At 41.0% G+C, this 17,046-nt stretch overlaps 1 protein-coding gene across 4 annotated transcripts in view; it reads left to right on the forward strand.

The window, feature by feature from the left end:
* The window catches only part of LOC124797977 (speckle targeted PIP5K1A-regulated poly(A) polymerase-like), a 254,563-nt gene that overhangs the window by 141,840 nt on the left and 95,677 nt on the right, over positions 1 to 17,046 (forward strand). For all 4 annotated transcript variants that reach the window (XM_047261151.1, XM_047261150.1, XM_047261152.1 and 1 more), the window contains one exon: positions 12,096 to 12,260. In XM_047261151.1, coding sequence (XP_047117107.1) covers positions 12,096 to 12,260 — 165 coding nt within the window. The remainder of the gene's footprint in view (positions 1 to 12,095; positions 12,261 to 17,046) is intronic.

Consider the following 17,046-nt stretch of genomic DNA (forward strand, 5'->3'; position numbering starts at 1 on the left):
CATACACACTGTGCCTCTGCCCATTCATCCTAATTGATAATTTGATGATGATTTTAGAAAATCTTGGCCTTGTCGAAGCAGTCATTAATATGTTCCAGACTAGGATAATACTGAGTGATAATGGTGTGTTCTGAAGTTGTTTTTTGGAGGGATCAGCAGTACCAGGATTGGATGTGATGTTCAGGGAAATCTGCTTTTGAACTAGACTGGTGCGGTACTTATGTCCAGTGAGAATGGTAGTGTATTACTGTAAAGAGTCTGCATCAGAACGAATATGTTCGCCCCAAATGCCAAAGCTATATGGTAGGAAACGTGTGACATGGAAATGATGGCATCTGTCAAAATGTAAGTACTGTTGTTTGTTAGTAATTTTAATTTGGGCAGAAGTATCTAGCTGGCCATCGGTGAGAATGGGGTCAACATCAAGGAAAGTGGCACGGGATTCAGAATAGGACCATGTGAAATGTAAATGGCAGAAGGTATTCAGAGATACCAGGAATTTTAACTGGTCAGCCTCACTGCGAGCCCGTATGGTAAAGATGTCTTCAATGTATCTAAACCAGACCAGGGGCTGAAGACGTACGGATCCCAGGAAAACCCCTGCCAAGCGACCCATGATAAGGCTGGCATAGGAAGGCTGAGTTGTGAATGGTGATGTGTTCCTTAAACAGTCTGCACTCGAACAAATATGTTTGCCTCAAATGCCAAGGCTATATGGATGGGAACGTGTGACACGGAAATGATGGTATCTGTCAAAATGTAAGTACTGTTGTTTGTTAGTAGGTTTAATGTGGATACAAGTGTGTAGCTGGCCTTTGTTGAGGATGAGATCAACATCACGGGCAGTGGCATGGTATTCGGAATAGGACCATGTGAAATTTAATTGGGAGAAGTTATTCAGAGATTCCAGGAATTTTAACAGGTCAGCCTCACCATGAGTCCATATGATAAAGATGGCATCAGTCTGTCTGAACCAAACCAGGAGCTGAAGACTTAAGGATCCCAGGAAGCCCCCCTCCAATCGATGCATGAAAAGGTTGGCATAGGAAGAAACCATCATGGTTCCCATGGCCGCACCCCTGGTCTGTTTGTAAGCAAGGTTTGTGGTGGGAGTCGGATGGGCACAAATTTCAGATGATCTATGAAATGGATGATATCCTCAATATAGTAGGGAAGTCTTTGTATGATGGGCTGTAGGTGCTGATCAACTAAGGTGCTGATCAACTAAGGCAGACATACGTTCTGGTGGGTGCTTTGAAGCCAGCAACCATAGGAGGGCCAGGATGATTTGGTTTATGGATAACAGGAAGAAGGTAAAAGGTGGGGGTGTGTGGTTTGGGTTGTGTGAGAAGTTTTATGGATTGAGGTGTTAGTCCTTGTGAAGGGCTTGGTGTTTTAAGTACGGACTACAGGTCAGTTTCAATCACGAGGGTGGAATCTTGATGGCAGACGCTGTTTGTTGAAGTGACAGGCAACTGGTGTCGACCTTCACTAACATACTCCTTTGAGTCAAGTATCACAGTGGTAGATCATTTGTCTGCTCTGAGGATAATGATGGAGTCATCAGCTTTAAAGGAGTGTAGAGCTTGTAGTTCTGTAGAGGACAGGTTAGGAACACATTGTAGGGACCTGAGAAAGGGTTATGAAGCAATGCTGGATTTGAGGAATTCTTGGAAGGCTTTTAAGGGATGAATCTGAGGTAGTGGTGGTGGATCAAGTTGAGATTGTTGTCTGAACTGTTCAAGACAGGGTTCAATATGAGGTTTGCTGTTAGAAAGGTTTTGGGATTGGGTTTCAAAGTAGTCTTTCCAGTTGACATTATATGTGAAGGAAAGTACGTTCTTCACCAAAGCAGCATGATCAAATGCAGGTTTAGGGCTGAAAGTGAGTACTTAGGTAATACAGATAATTCAAGAGGGGAGAGTTCCTTAGATGAGAGGTTAAGGACACTGTACTATTGTGACTGGTTCTTGTGATTATGGGTTATTCTTAGTCTGAGAGACTATGGTGAAGGCTGTGGGATGTTAAGGAGGTTGCCCAAGCTCAGTTGAGAAGACGAGTGGTGGTTGACAGAGTGACTGTTTAGGGAGCTGCAGAGGACAGGAAAGGAAACAACGCTATTCATATGGTTTAGGAGAAGGTGGGATAGCGTTCTGAGGTGCAGTCTGGCATATTGTTGCAGTTTGAATTTGGCTTGATGGACCATTCCATCCAAGGGATCATCAGGAGCAGATAATTGCAGGATTTTTTAGGAGAGAAGTTTGGTGGAGTGAAAATTGGCTGATGGGGGCATATCGGCTACAGGTTAACTGGGTAAGAGCAAGAGATTGCTGTATTTGAAACTGTGAAAGTATAGTAGGATTACATCCAGAAACACGAACTCTTAATGTTAGGCTTTTTGGAGCAACTCCAAGGGACAAACAATTTTCAAGAAACAGAATGTGGGACCTTAGTTTTGATAGTGCAAAAGCATGTTTTCGAAAAGAACAGATGTAAGATGAGATGCGAATCATCATGGCAAGAGAGGACAGTTTGGAGTATTAGAAATTGTGAGAGTGGCAAAAAAAAAAAAAAAAAAAAAAAAAGGCAGAGGGTGGATGAAAGAGAGGAAATTGAAGAAAAGGAAGGAAAAAATCAGAAAACAGAGAAAAATTCACAGGAGAAAATGTAAACAGTTCTGACCATGATACCAACCTGATCCACCACCACTACCTCAGAATCATCCCTTACAAGCCTTCCAGGAATTCCTCATGTCCAGCGTGGCTTCACAACATAATCCTTATCTGTCTTCTGCAGAACTTCAGGTGCTACGTTCCCTAAAAGCTGATGACTCCATCATTATCCTCCTAACAGACAGAGGATCGACCACTGTGCTACTTGCCCGAAAGGAGCATGTTAGAGAAGGTCTGCGCCAGCTATCTGACACCTCTACATACTGCATCTGCCTTCAAGATTTCATCTCCTTGACTCAAATTGACCTGCAGATTCTCCTCAAAACATCAAGTACCTCACACGGACTAACACCTCAGTCAATAGAACTTTTCACACCATCCAAACTATGCAACCCCACTTTTTGCCTTCTTCTTTTTATCCACAAACCCAATCATCTTGGCCGTCCTATAGTTGCTGGCTTCAAAGCACCCATTGAACATATCTGCCTTAGTTGATCAGCACTTGCAACTCGTAGTACGAAGACTTCCCTCCTATATCGAAGATATCGACCATTCATCTGAAATTTGTGCCCATCCCACTCCCATTTCACACACTGCTTGTCACCATTGATGGCACCTCCCTCGATACCAACATCCCCCACGTACATGGTCAGTCTGCTGCTGAGCATGTCCTCGGTCAGCGCTCACCTGATTCCAAACCTACGACATCCTTCCTACTCACCTTAATCAACTTTGTACTTACCAGCAACTACTTCACCTTTGAGGGGCGGACATACAAACAGATCAGGGGTACAGCAATGAGAACCAGGATGACTCTTTCCTATTCCAACCTTTTCATGGGTCATTTAGAGGAGGCTTTCCTGGGGTCCATAAGTCTTCTGCCTTGGTGTGGTTTAGATACATTGATGACATCTTTACCAAATGGACTCATGGTGAAGCAGACCTGTTAAAATTCCTGGGATCTCTGAATACTTTCTCTGAGTTAAATTTCACATAGTCCTATTCTGAATCCCGTGCCACTTTCATTGATGTTGATCTCATCCTCACCAAAGGCCAGCTACACGTTTCTGCCCATATTAAAACTACTAACAAATAGCAGTACTTACATTTTGACAGATGCCATCATTTCCATGTCAAACGTTTCATCCCTTACAGCCTTGGCATTCGGGCATACATATTTGTTCGGATGCAGACTCTTTACAGCAATACACCGCCATCCTCACCTCAGCCTTCACTGGTTGTAATTACCCCACCAGCCTAGATCAAAAGCAGATTTCCCAAGCCATCACTTCCACTCCTGATACTGCTGATCCCTCCAACAAACAACTTTGGAGCACACCACTGATACTCAGTATTATCCTGGACTGGAGTGTATTAATCAGCTGCTTCGACAAGACCATGACTTTCAAAAATAATGCCCTGCAGTGAGATCCATTTTGTCTGATATTTTGACCACCACTCCTCGATTAGGTTTCAGTTGCCCTCTCAATCTCCGCAATATCCTTGTCATACCCCGTACTCCTTTGACACCCATCTCCCTACTCTATGTCTCCTACCCCTGTGACTGTCCCCACTGCGAGACTTGCCCCATGCACCCTCCTGTCACCATCTATACCATCACTGTAACTGGCAAAACATATACTATCAAAGTGAGAGCTACCTGTAAACAACTTATGTCATATACCAGCTGTTACGTAAACAGTGTTCGGCCTTTTACATTGGCATGACTACCAACACATTATCAATCAGGTTGAATGGGATGTAAACAGTGTTCAGCCTTTTACATCGGAATGTGGCTACCAACACATTATCAATGAGGTTGAATGGGCATAGGCACAGCGTGTATGATGGCAACACACCGTATCCTGTTACAGAGCATCCTCAACAACATGAGAGTCGTGATCTCGGTTTCTGTTTCACCACAGGCACCATCTGGATTCTTCCCCCATACATCAGTTTCTCTGAACTCTGTTGGTGGGAACTAGTGCTACAACATGTCCTTGGTTCTTGCCACCCACCTGGCCGTAATAAACGGTAATTTCTTCTGTCTCAGCATTTCTTCAAAGTAGTTACTCCTTTCTTCACTCTGTTTTTGTTTTCTACATCTTTCACTGTGTTACTCATCTATTTTTCACCACCCCCCTCCCACCTCTGTTACATACAATGCACTTAGTTTTTCATCCTTATTAACTCATGCACGATGTTTAAGCAGTAATCTCTGTTTTGCATATTACCCTGTCTTGCAAGTTTAAGCTCCCAGGTTTTCAAATCTTGTTCGATGCAGTCCGCAACAATCAGTCTTTTCTTCTCATCCTGTCCAATAAGTCTCCCCTGACCTGCTGTTCTGGGTGACCTTCCCAAAATCTACTCCTTTTCCTAGACCTCTCCAGTCCTTTTCCTTCGCCGTTCTTCCTTCTGCTTCAAGTATTCTGCCTGAATAAGGAGCCAGTAGCTCCAAAAGCTTGCCCAATGTGTGTGTTTTCCGCTGCTTACAAAGTTAGTATAAATAGACAATGGATTGTTTGAGGAGCAAGTCCATGGTAGTCGATCGCACTTTCTTCTGTGCTTGTGCAGCTCAGACATACTGTTTCTGCTATATACTGTGAGAAGTGATGCAAATTGTCAGATTTTTTTTTTTTATGTATGCAGCAGCATTCTTTAATTAGTGGAAGGAAAGATACAGCATATGTCATAAACATCCAGTTCATTATAGCCTCAATTAGAATGTGGAAAAAATTAATTGACATCCATAATAAGCCTCAAATAAATGTTAGCTTTATAAGATGCAATCTGCAGTTTTAACTCTTATTTTCAGGTGGTATCAGTTGGCATTTGATCTACAAAATAATAATTTTTGCTATTCTTTATTTAACAAAGTTAGATCCTGCATTGATGTGATGAAACAAAGCATAGTTTTTTTTTTTTTTTTTTTTTTTTTTTTTTTTTTTTTTTTTTTTTTTTTTTTTTTTTTTTGCAAACTTTCACAATTCTGTCATGTAGAACAGAAGCTATAATCTGGAGAGGGCGGGGAAGGTTATAGGATAGCATTATACCAGTGGGGGGAGAAGAACATTTTCTGATGGAACGTGCAAGGACTGGACTGCCAACAGGTGCAGCAAACTTTCACAATTCTGTCATGTAGAACAGAAGCGATAATCTGGAGAGGGCGGGGAAGGTTATGGGATAGCATTATACCAGTGGGGGGAGAAGAACATTTTCTGATGGAACGTGCAAGGACTGGACTGCCAACAGGTGCAGCATCGGGAGGCTGTGCAAAAGGGTGGTAGAGGGGGGAGGGGGCGAATGGGGAGTGAAAAAGGAGGGGAATGGGAAAGAGGGAAGATGGGCTGGTGCATTGGCAGAGGGTGGCACATAAATAGTGGGTGACGAGAATAGGGAGGAGGTGATACGACACAGAGAAGGTGGAAACTGTTGGGCGGAGGGTGTGGGCACAATATTTTACTGTAAGTTGAGGCTGGGATACTTTCAGAAGAGGAGAATGTGTTAGGATAACTCTCACCTGTGCAGTTCAGAAAAGCTTGTGTTGTAGGGGAGGATCAGGATGGCTTGTGTAGCGAAGCAGCCATTGAAATAGTGAAGCAGCCATTGAAATAAAGCATTTTATGTTCAGCTGCATGTTGTGCCACAGTGTGCTCTGCTTTGCTCGTGGCCACAGTTTGGCAGTGGCCGCTCATCCTGCCACCAGCTGGTTGGTAATCACACCAATATAAAAGCCTTTACAATGGTTCCAGCAGAGCTGGTGTAAGATGTGGCTGCTTTCACAGTGTCCCAGCCTTTGATGGGGTAGAACGAGGCTGTGACAGGACTGGAATAGCAAGTGCTGGGTGAGTGTATTGGGTAGTTCTTGCACATGGGTCTTCCTTAGGGATATTATCTGTGTGGCAAGGGGTTGGTATTGGGGGTGGCATAGGAGAGGACTAGGACTTTGTATAGGTAGGGTGGGCGACAGAACAGTGTTTTGGAGAGGTGAAGGATTTTGAATAGGATGAGCCACATTTCAGGGTATGATGATAGGTAATCAAAGCCCTAACAAAGAATTTGGTTCAGTTGTTCCAGTCTGGGGTGGTGTAGGGTGCCAGAGGGGGCACTCCTTTGTGGCTGGTTCTTGGGGGTAGTTGTAGGATTGAGGGTGTGTGGGGAAATGACACAGGAGTTCTGTTTACAGGTTAGGTCTGAGGCATAGTGCCTCTCTGTGAAGGCCTTGGTGAGGCCCACAGCATACTTGGCAAGGGAGTTCTGTCACTGCAGATACACCAACTCTAGATAACCAGGCTGTACGGGAGGGATGTTTTGGTGTGTAAGGGATAACTGCTGTCGAAATGCAGCAAATGTTAGTAGTTGTTGGGTTTAATGTGAACAGAGGTGTGGATGGAGCCTTCAGAGAGGAGGAGGTCAATGTCCAGGAAGGTGGCATGCTGGGTTAAGGAGGACCAGGTGAAGCAGATGAGAGAGAATGCGTGGCTGTGAAGAAATGAGATAGGGTGTCAGATCATGAAGATAGCATCAGTGAACCTGAACCAGACTAAGGGTTTGGCATTTTGGGAGGCTAGAAAGGTCTCCTCTAGGTGGTCCACAAACAGGTTGGCATAGGAGGGTGTAATGCGAGTGCCCATGGTTGATGGCTTCTGCCAATTATCTGACTCTTCCATCTGTAAACCCTGCCAGAGTGATATCGCACAATGAACATAATCAGGGATGAGGGTGGATGTAAGATAGGAGTTAATGAGTATGGTGGCCATGGAAATCAGCAGGGGCAAAATATGGGTTGGAGGAATAGTTCCCACATTTGATAGGCCCCATCTCTTCCACACCGAAAAGCTTCTCCCATTTCTAACTACATGTGGATGGCAATCTGCAGGAATGAGCAGTTCTTCTCCCACTGTGCTGAAGACCTTTCTAAAACCTTCAAGACAAGTGCTACCTTCCAGAACTGTCTACAAATGTATTTCTTACACTATATCATACTGTATTTCACAAATGTATCTGTTACAGCATACGTACACATCTCTGCAGTAACCAAACAGTCAGACAATTCAAGGCCACCAACTTCATACCTACAATTTTGGAAAATAAAACGTAATAGAGCTCTCGGTAAATAAATGTGTGGCACAATCCCTTGATGCCTAATAAGCAAACAATGTAAGGACTTGCAGTCGAAAGCCTTAGCTATACAATTCTGATGATGGTACAGCAAAGTAGATATTGACACGTCATCATAGCTAAGATTAACCTCAGCATCTGCATATGCTAAGATTAACCTCAGCATCTGCATATGGTCACCAGTGAAAAACAATAATTTTTATGATACATTGATGTGACTAAGAGCATCATTCTGTTCACGAGAATAATGTTAATAGAAAGGCTGTAGAGGTCTATTTCAGTAAATATAGATTTATATGACACTGATTGCCATCAGAAATATATGATTCTGTGCTCATCTGGATCATATTCTGCATCTAAGACTGAAACTCGTTTCATAAAATATCATATTAAAAAGAGGTCGTGCTATCAAACAACGTAAATTCAAGAAAACTGTTGTAACATAACCGACTAGTTCATGTCCTGTTCACTCATTATGTTTTTTTCAGAGCCACACATCATGAATTTGTTTTCAGAGATATTAATTAAGAATTATATCTTTAAATTTGTTATTTTAGGTTTGCTTTTTAATAATAATTATAGTAAAGTTTTGTGACTGAAGCTACAAGCAAAAACTGTGTCATAGAAATTATATTAAGAGTGAAGTTAAAAAGATGTAACACAATTATGTACCATAGTGAAATAATGTTAAAACATATATCTTATTGAGCAACAGTATTCCAGCTTTATGAAACTAATGCATTTGTTTACCAATATAGAGTTTAACGACATATGCTGTGATACTCAAAATGTTCGTTCTTCGCTCATTTCCTATGTTTGAATTTTATAATAGCCAGAGTGGGTAATCTTGTCTCATAATCCCAAACCACCTCTCAGAATCAATGTACATCCCTTAATCTTTTCTTCTCTGTGACTAGATGATAATTGTTCTTCAGAAATCTGTGACAGTTGAAAATACTCCAAAAAATTCGGCTAATAATGTAATGTGTGTTTGAATAAAAACAGCCACAACAGTTACATAACTAACCAAGATGATCAGTTCTTCCTACTCAGAATCTGAATGTAAAGAGACTCTCAATCACTAAAAGAGAAATTTACAGACCCCATCCACAGATGGTCAAAATTATTAAAAAATTAAACAGTGAGATGAAAGAAAATGTGGAAGTGAATCCCATCCCTTTACTTAAGTGGTTGAAGTACTTTCAGAATCTATGCTAACAAATATTAGAGTCCCTTACAATCCAGCTTCCAGAGGACTTCTCAGAGAAACCATCTCTAACTGTGAACTTAAAGAAGTATTACAAAAATAATGATAAAGCCCTAGCAGAAGGTTCAGTCTAGAACTGTTGAAATATTCAAGCAAGTCGTTTATAGACAGATTCCTAAACCTAATAAATATGATCTGGTCAGGAGATGATGTACCTGAGAGCCGAACTAAATCAATTAATGTTCCTATCGTCAAAAAAGCAGACCTAAAAAATTATGATAAATAGCAGGGAATAAGCTTTTCGAAATTGGCACATAAAATTTTTGCCAGCGTCATCAAAAACAAGTTGTGCAGATACTATCAACACGTCATGGGTAGCGAGCAAAATGTCTTTCGATATGTAAGATGGATGTTTTTCAATGAAATTGCTAATAGAAAAACAAGGAAAATTCAGTCTAGAAAAACATATTGCCTTCATTAGCTCCAAAAAAGCTTTTGATAAAGTCAAAAGAAACAAATTATTACAGATTCTGAAAGTTGATCACATTCCCCAGCAACTTATTAATAATATGTACAAAATTTATGGAACAAATTTAATCTGTCAATAAAGAGAACAAATCAGTTTGTGGCAGAATATGTGCAGGAGTACAACAGGGATGCGGCCTCTCACCACTCTGGTTTATTATTTTTATGAATAAAATCACCCAAGAGTAGAGACAAATGCATGCAGCTTCATTCAGGTCAACAGAACCACAAACCAAGATGCTTTACTTTTTTCAGGTGATTTAACTCTTGTAGCATCTTCAGAGGATGACATACAATTTATAAATTGTGTCTAAGAAATACAGCATGGACATCAACATTGGAAAAACAAAAACTATGACTTTTTGTGGGAGATACCCAGTAAAAAGTAAGATCTGTTTGAAAATAAAATTCTAGAAAGAGTGAACACTTTCAAATATTTAGGCTATTAACTATCCTTTGTATAAGAAACAGACTTAGCTGAAAAAAACCGCAAGACATGCAAAAACAATAAACTATCCTTTGTTAAAAAAAAACATACCTAGCTGAAAAAACCACAAGACATGCAAAAACAATTAGCATTACTAGTAGTGTAATGAAACATTCCCTGTTCCTGAACCACATCAGAATATACCTCTATAAGATCATAGCAAAATCTATGTTGTGTTATGGCAGTGAAGTCTAGGCAATGAAGGCAAAAAGATGGAAAAAGACTTAACACCCTGTGAAATGAAATTTTTGAGACAAGCAGCTTTTTAAAACCAAATGTGATCACAAACAGAATGGAGATGTGTTGAAGCAACTTAAAATAGAACCCACTGCATATTATATTCAGAACTACCAAAACAACAAGAGAAAATGTTTACTGTGAATGAGCTCAAAGGGGGTCCCATTATCCATGCTACACTACCAGCCCAAAAATGTAAGATACTAGGTTAACCAATACAAAAATGGCAGGAGAAGTTCTCGATGAGACCATAATGGATTATAGCCCTAATACTTGGAAGGGTGGTGGTGGTGGTGGTGGTGGTGGTGGTCATGACAACGATGCAGTTTGAGTACAGCAATGATGTGATTTCTGCACTGTGCATGTATTGTTTGATTTAATGTCCATGCTGTTTCACAGTCAGAACAGAAGTAAATCAATTTTTGTTGCTCCAATTTTTCGTAATTTGAAATATTTTATGATATTTGACAGGTATTAGTTACACAGATGAAGCACAGTAGAGCCACCCTACTGATTGAAACTGCAGGAAAGCACAGAGATGTTACTGAGTTGAATCTAGTCCCTCCTAGGGATGATGATATCTCTATATAAATGTATTCCTACGAAGGGAATTAGAATCTTCATTGCTTTTTGATTGGAAGAAAGGAAGTGCTCTGCTTATATACATTCGATACATATGAATAAGGGTGTAATTCAGAATTACATGTTAGAATCGCCCCAGAAGACTTCCAAATGCCTCACCTGTTGAGAAGAGTTTTATATCAATTCTATAAAGTTTCAGGCAGTTCTGATTATGATAATGGTGGCAGTGATGCTAATGATGGTGGTGATGTTGTTGTTGTTGATGACAATGATGATGATGATGATGACTGTGACTGTCCAAGTGGTATTTCTGCTTCTAAATGATATTGATCTTGAAATTTGCTAGTGGATTAATACTGTGTGCCTGACCGAGGCTTGAAGTCAGGACATTTGCCTTTTGTGGGCAGGTGTTTACACATTCCATCCTCACAGCTTTACTTGCACCAGTACCTCATCTCCTACCCTCCAGACTTCACAGAACCTTTCCTGTGAAACTTGCCAAACTAGCAGTCCTGAAAGGAAGAAAATTGTGGGGATATGGTTTTGCCATAGCCTGGGAGCTGTTTCCAGAAGGAGATTTTCACTCTGCAGCAAAGTGTACACTGATATGACGCTTCCTTGCAGAGTGAAACTGTGTGCTAGACCGAGACTTGAACTCAAGACCTTTGCCTTTCACGAGCAAGTGCTGCTGTGAAGTTTTTAAGGTAGGAGATGAGGTATTGGTGGAAGTAAAGCTGTGTGGATGGGTCATCAGTCATGCTTCAGTTGCTCTGTCAGATGAGCCCTTGCCCATGAAAGGCAGAGGTCCCCGAGTTCAAGCCTCAGTCTGGCTCACAGTTTTAGGCTGCAACAAAGCTCCAAATCAGTGCATATGCTGCTGTAGGATAAAAATGTCATTCAAGAAACATCCCCTAGGCTGTGGGTAAGCCATGTTTCTGCAGTATCCTTTGTTCCAGGAGGGCTAGTCTTGCAAGTTTCACAGGAGAACATCTGTGAAGTTTGGGAGGTAGTGGATTAGGTACTGGTGCAGGTAAAGCTGTGAGGATGGGTTGTGAGCCATGCTTGGGTAGCTGCATCGTTGAGCACTTGTCTGCGGAAGACGAGGCTCTCGAGTTTGCGTCTCTGTCCGGCTCATAGTTTAAATCTGCCAGGAAATTTCATATCAGTGCACAGACCGCTGCAGAGTGAAAATCTCGTTCTTGATATTAATCTTGTGTTGCTCCAAACATATCTTTGTGTCTTTTCAAGTTTATTTCTGTTATAGGTTCTCGAGCTATGCAGCTACACTGATGGTGGTGTTTTTCTTGCAACAACTGCCAGAACCAATACTTCCACCAATTCAAAAGATTCTTCATCCAGATCCTGGGAATCCATGTATGACTACAAGGAATACAGATTCTTTGAGCAAACTTGTTGAAGAGTATTTCAGGTACCTTCTTATTACTTTTTACATTTCATATTTAGCAACCAAAAAATCTCTGCACACACCATTTGAGTTTTGATATTATATCTATGATATGTACATACAGGCTTTTATGATCAGAAAAGTTTTAAATCAGTATTGATCTGTGGAAACCACTTCGAAATGTATCACAGAGGGAACAAAGCAGCGTACCACATTAGGATTTCTTCACGTTCCGATTGCATGTGTAGTTCAGGAAGAATGCTGAAATACCTTTGTGTATGCTTTAATTAGTCTGATTTTGTGTTCACAGTCTGTGCAGGGTCAATACATAGGAATCTGAAGTATATTTCTTTATATTTCACTTAACATTACAAGGGACGTTCAATAAGTAATGCAACACATTATTTTCTGAAAGCAGTTTGGTTTTATTCAGGATTGCTATACACCACATTATTCCCCACCCTTTTGGCTACAAAACCCTATTTTTCAACATAATTCCTATTCAATGCAGTTGCCTTACACAACCATACTGGAAGGGCCTATATGTGTGCATCATACCACTCTGCTGCTTGACGTCAGAGCCAACGTCATGCTGCATCACTAACCTCTCCGTCATCCAAATGCTGCTTGCTCATGGAGTGCGTCCTTCTTTGGGCTGAACATATGGAAGTCAAATGGTGCAATATCCAGGCTGTTGGCTGGATGAGGAAGAATTGTGCAGTGAAGCTATCTGAACTCCTCTTTAGTGTGCAGTCTTGTGTAAGGCCTGTCATTGTGATGGAGAAGAAGAATTTCATTTCTATTTTTGTGGTGACGAACACACCAAAGTTGTTTCTTCAATTTCCTGAGGGTAGCATAACACATTTCTGATTTGATCCTTGGAGCATGGAGGAGGACATCCAACAGAATAACGCCTTCAGAGTTCAGAAGACTGTTGCCATGGCTTTGTCGGTTGAGGGTGCGGCTTTGAACCTCCCCCACCGCCCCTCCCCCACGAGTAAAGGTGATGTGACACCACACCGTGGATTGCCATTGTTGTATTTCTTGTTTGAAGTGATGAACCTACATTTCATCACTGTTGATAATGTTCAACAAAGAGTTATCACAATCAGCCTCATAATGCACATGCAATTCAGCACAGATGATCCTTCATTACTCTTTATAGTCTTTTGTAAGGCAGTGAGGAACCCAGAAGGCACTCACATGTTTGAGTACCCCATCTGGTGGATGACTGTGTCAACAGAAACATCCAGTTGGGCAGCAAGGTGTTTGATTGTGATTCATCACTAACATCAAATGAGAGTGTTCATACATTCCAACATTGCAGTAGTGACAGTTGTGTGCAGTTGGCTGGCTCATGGGAGATCGGACAGGTTTGCACAATCTTGTTGCGATGATGACTCACTGTGTTTTTGTCCACTGCCATCTCTCTGTAGACATTCTGGCTTTTTGCAAAAAAAAAAAAAAAAAAAAAAAAAAAACCACACAACTTAATGGCAGCTGTCTGTTTGGAATGGACCTCCGTTACAGATGTCATTTTGAATGCTATGTGCAGCTCCACCACCTATCAGAACTTCAGGAAACTACAGGGGCTGCAGCGGGAATATTCAACAATGTCCCACAATAAATTCTGCATTTTTCAACCAAAAGTGGCTGAGAAAAAAAAGTGTTGCATTACTTATTGAATGTCCCTCATATATAACTTAGTTAATAGGTATTTACAAGCTAATTGACATCCTCCAATTCAGATATGTCTCAGACAGAACTGTGGTTGTTCTCGTAGCCCTTCTTTGAATATGTACAACAGTCCATGTGAGTTCTATTTGGTATTCCCAAACACCTAACAATATTCTAAGATGTGTCACTCAGGTATTTAATAAACATTGTTCCTTGTAGACTGACTGCATTTAGCCAGTATTCTGGCAGTGAATCGAAGTCTGAGCCTGCATTACCTGTGACTAGGACTGTTTGATTGCTCCATTTGATATTCATACAAATTGTCACAGCAAGCCATTTGTATGAGATGACTGTTTCCAGTTTTGACTTGCTGATACGATACCATTCTTCTTCACTCGGGGAAGTGAAAAATTTTACTTTTCTATATATTTAAAGCAAGTTACCAGTCTTTGCACCACATTTAAATTTTATCATGTTCTGACTGGATATTCGTGCAGCTTTTTTTCAACTCGTACTTCATGATAGTAACTGAATCATTGCAAAACATGTGCGGTTATTATTAATAAAATCTGCCCAGTCCAATGTACAATGTGAGCAGCACATTCTGGAGCATGCCTGAAGTTACTTCTACTTATGTTGATGACTCACCATCCTAAATAACATAATAACATGCTGTGTCCTTTCTACCAAGAAATCATCAGCTGACTTACAAATTTTGTCCATCAGGTTGTCCATTGTCTTTTCTTATCTCTTGGAATCCAGCAGAAAGATTCTTTGTTTGATCTTCCATCTATTCACCTGATTACATGTCATGTGCACCTTATTTCCTTTTCATTTCGGTTGTAATTATACAGCATTTTCCTGCCCTAATCTGTTCCTTGATTCTTTTCTCTGTTCTCTTATCACACTAATTTCCAGTATGCATTTCTGCAAGGCTAGATTGGAACACAAGTTTCTCAATCTTCCTCACTCCACCACCTCTCTTCCTCTACTCAAGCCCAATTTTCTCCTTTTTACCAAATGCTTTCTTTCACTCCTTTTAATCGTGTGTCCCTTGGCCTTCCCCTTCATTCTCCCCCCCCCCCCCCCCCTTTCCATCTTCAACCTATCCATCTTCGTAGCCATCTTCATCTCATCCATTCTGTTCACATGCCTGTACCGTTTTAATCTCTTTTCCTTAGTCTTGTCTTTCAGGGGTCTTCATGTGTCATGCTGCTAATGTTTTCAAGTTTTGTCTTTTCCATTTTTGTTACTCCTGTAACTTTATTTCACTGCTCTCACTTGACTTTTTCACCTTTCCTTTATGACACAAGTTTCTGCAGCATTCCGCTCTCCTTCCCTCTTTCCTGATGAAGCAACCGTGGGTTGCAAATGCTTGTAATTTGTGTGTGTGTTAGTGTGTTTTTTGTCTCTATCAACATACCAACGCTTTCGTTTGGTAAGTTACAGCATCTTTGTTTTTAGATATATTTTTTCCATGTGGAATGTTTCCCTCTATTATATTCATATCATTAATTTGTATGACTCCTTACCCTCTCCCTTAAAACCCACATCCTTTCGTCTTTACCTCTCCTTCCCTCTTTCCTGATGAAGCAACCATGGGTTGCGAAAGCTTGTAATTTGTGTGTGTGTTTGTGCGTTTTTTGTCTCTATCAACATACCAACGTTTTTGTTTGGTAAGTTACAGCATCTTTGTTTTTAGATATATTTTTCCCATGTGGAATGTTTCCCTCTATTATAATCACAGTATAACTTATACAGTGATAAATTATATATAAATACAAAGATGAGGTGACTTACCGAACAAAAACGCTGGCAGGTCGATAGACACACAAACAAACACAAACATACACACAAAATTCAAGCTTTCGCAACAAATTGTTGCCTCATCAGGAAAGAGGGAAGGAGAGGGGAAGACGAAAGGAAGTGGGTTTTCGTCTTCCCCTCTCCTTCCCTCTTTCCTGATGAGGCAACAATTTGTTGCGAAAGCTTGAATTTTGTGTGTATGTTTGTGTTTGTTTGTGTGTCTATCGACCTGCCAGCGTTTTTGTTCGGTAAGTCACCTCATCTTTGTATTTATATATAATTTTTCCCACGTGGAATGTTTCCTTCCATTATATTGATATTATACAGTGATAAGCTGCAGAAATAGCATTTGTGGAGTGTGGAGGGGTACAAGTTGTGAATTGATTAACTGTGAATTGTGATAAATCGCAAATAAAATCACAGTTACCAAAAAGCAGCATTCACAGAAATCACTGATATTGAAAAGTCACAGTTTAGGCCATTCCTATTTTTTGACATGGGAACTGAACTGTTTCTTTAAACTAGGTTATAATGCCACAATCAGCCCTGATGAAAAAATCAATATCTAATTTCAGCATCAAATAGCTGTCAGTTGTCATTGATGTCATCATATTTATGGCGTTATTAACTGGGAAAAGGGAAAAATTCTGTTTTCCGGTACCTCACAGATTTTCCATTATCTCATAAAAAACCACCAATTTCATATTGTTTGCCACGTTATCATTTAAATGAAATTTTCCTGTCCAGACACATGGGTTGTACCGTCGTGGAGGGTACAGATGCCAGACCTGTGCTGGGGAGCCACCCAGCGCATCCTATTCCAATCCCATCACAGGCATACCCTACCGTGTCAGAGGCAGGACCACCAATGAAAGCAATCATTTGATATACTACCTCAGCTGCAACTTTTCCACAGCCTTTCATGTGGGCATGACCACCAACCAACTGTCCACCAGAATTAATGATCACCTCCAAACTGTGGTCAAGAGCACCAGTTAGTGGAACATGCTCCTAAGCACATCATGCTTGACTTCAGTTTCTGCTTCACAGCCTGTGCCATCCTCTATATCAGGACCAGCTTCTCTGATCTACATAGATGGAATTTGTCCTTACAACAATTTCTTTGACCATGCAGTCCTCCTGCCCACAATCTCCACTAGCTCCTGTCCTGCATCTACCTCCGTCCCCCATCCCCATGTCCCCTACTTTCATTCTACAATCACAACCTCCTCTCCTTGTCTCACTCTTTCTTAGTTTCTACATCCCAGAGCAGTCTCCTTCTGTGTCATTGTGCGCCACATGTTACATCCCCCCTCCCCCCACCGCA

The sequence above is a fragment of the Schistocerca piceifrons genome, chromosome 5 (genome assembly GCF_021461385.2).
Source record: "Schistocerca piceifrons isolate TAMUIC-IGC-003096 chromosome 5, iqSchPice1.1, whole genome shotgun sequence".
Lineage (NCBI taxonomy): Eukaryota > Metazoa > Arthropoda > Insecta > Orthoptera > Acrididae > Schistocerca > Schistocerca piceifrons.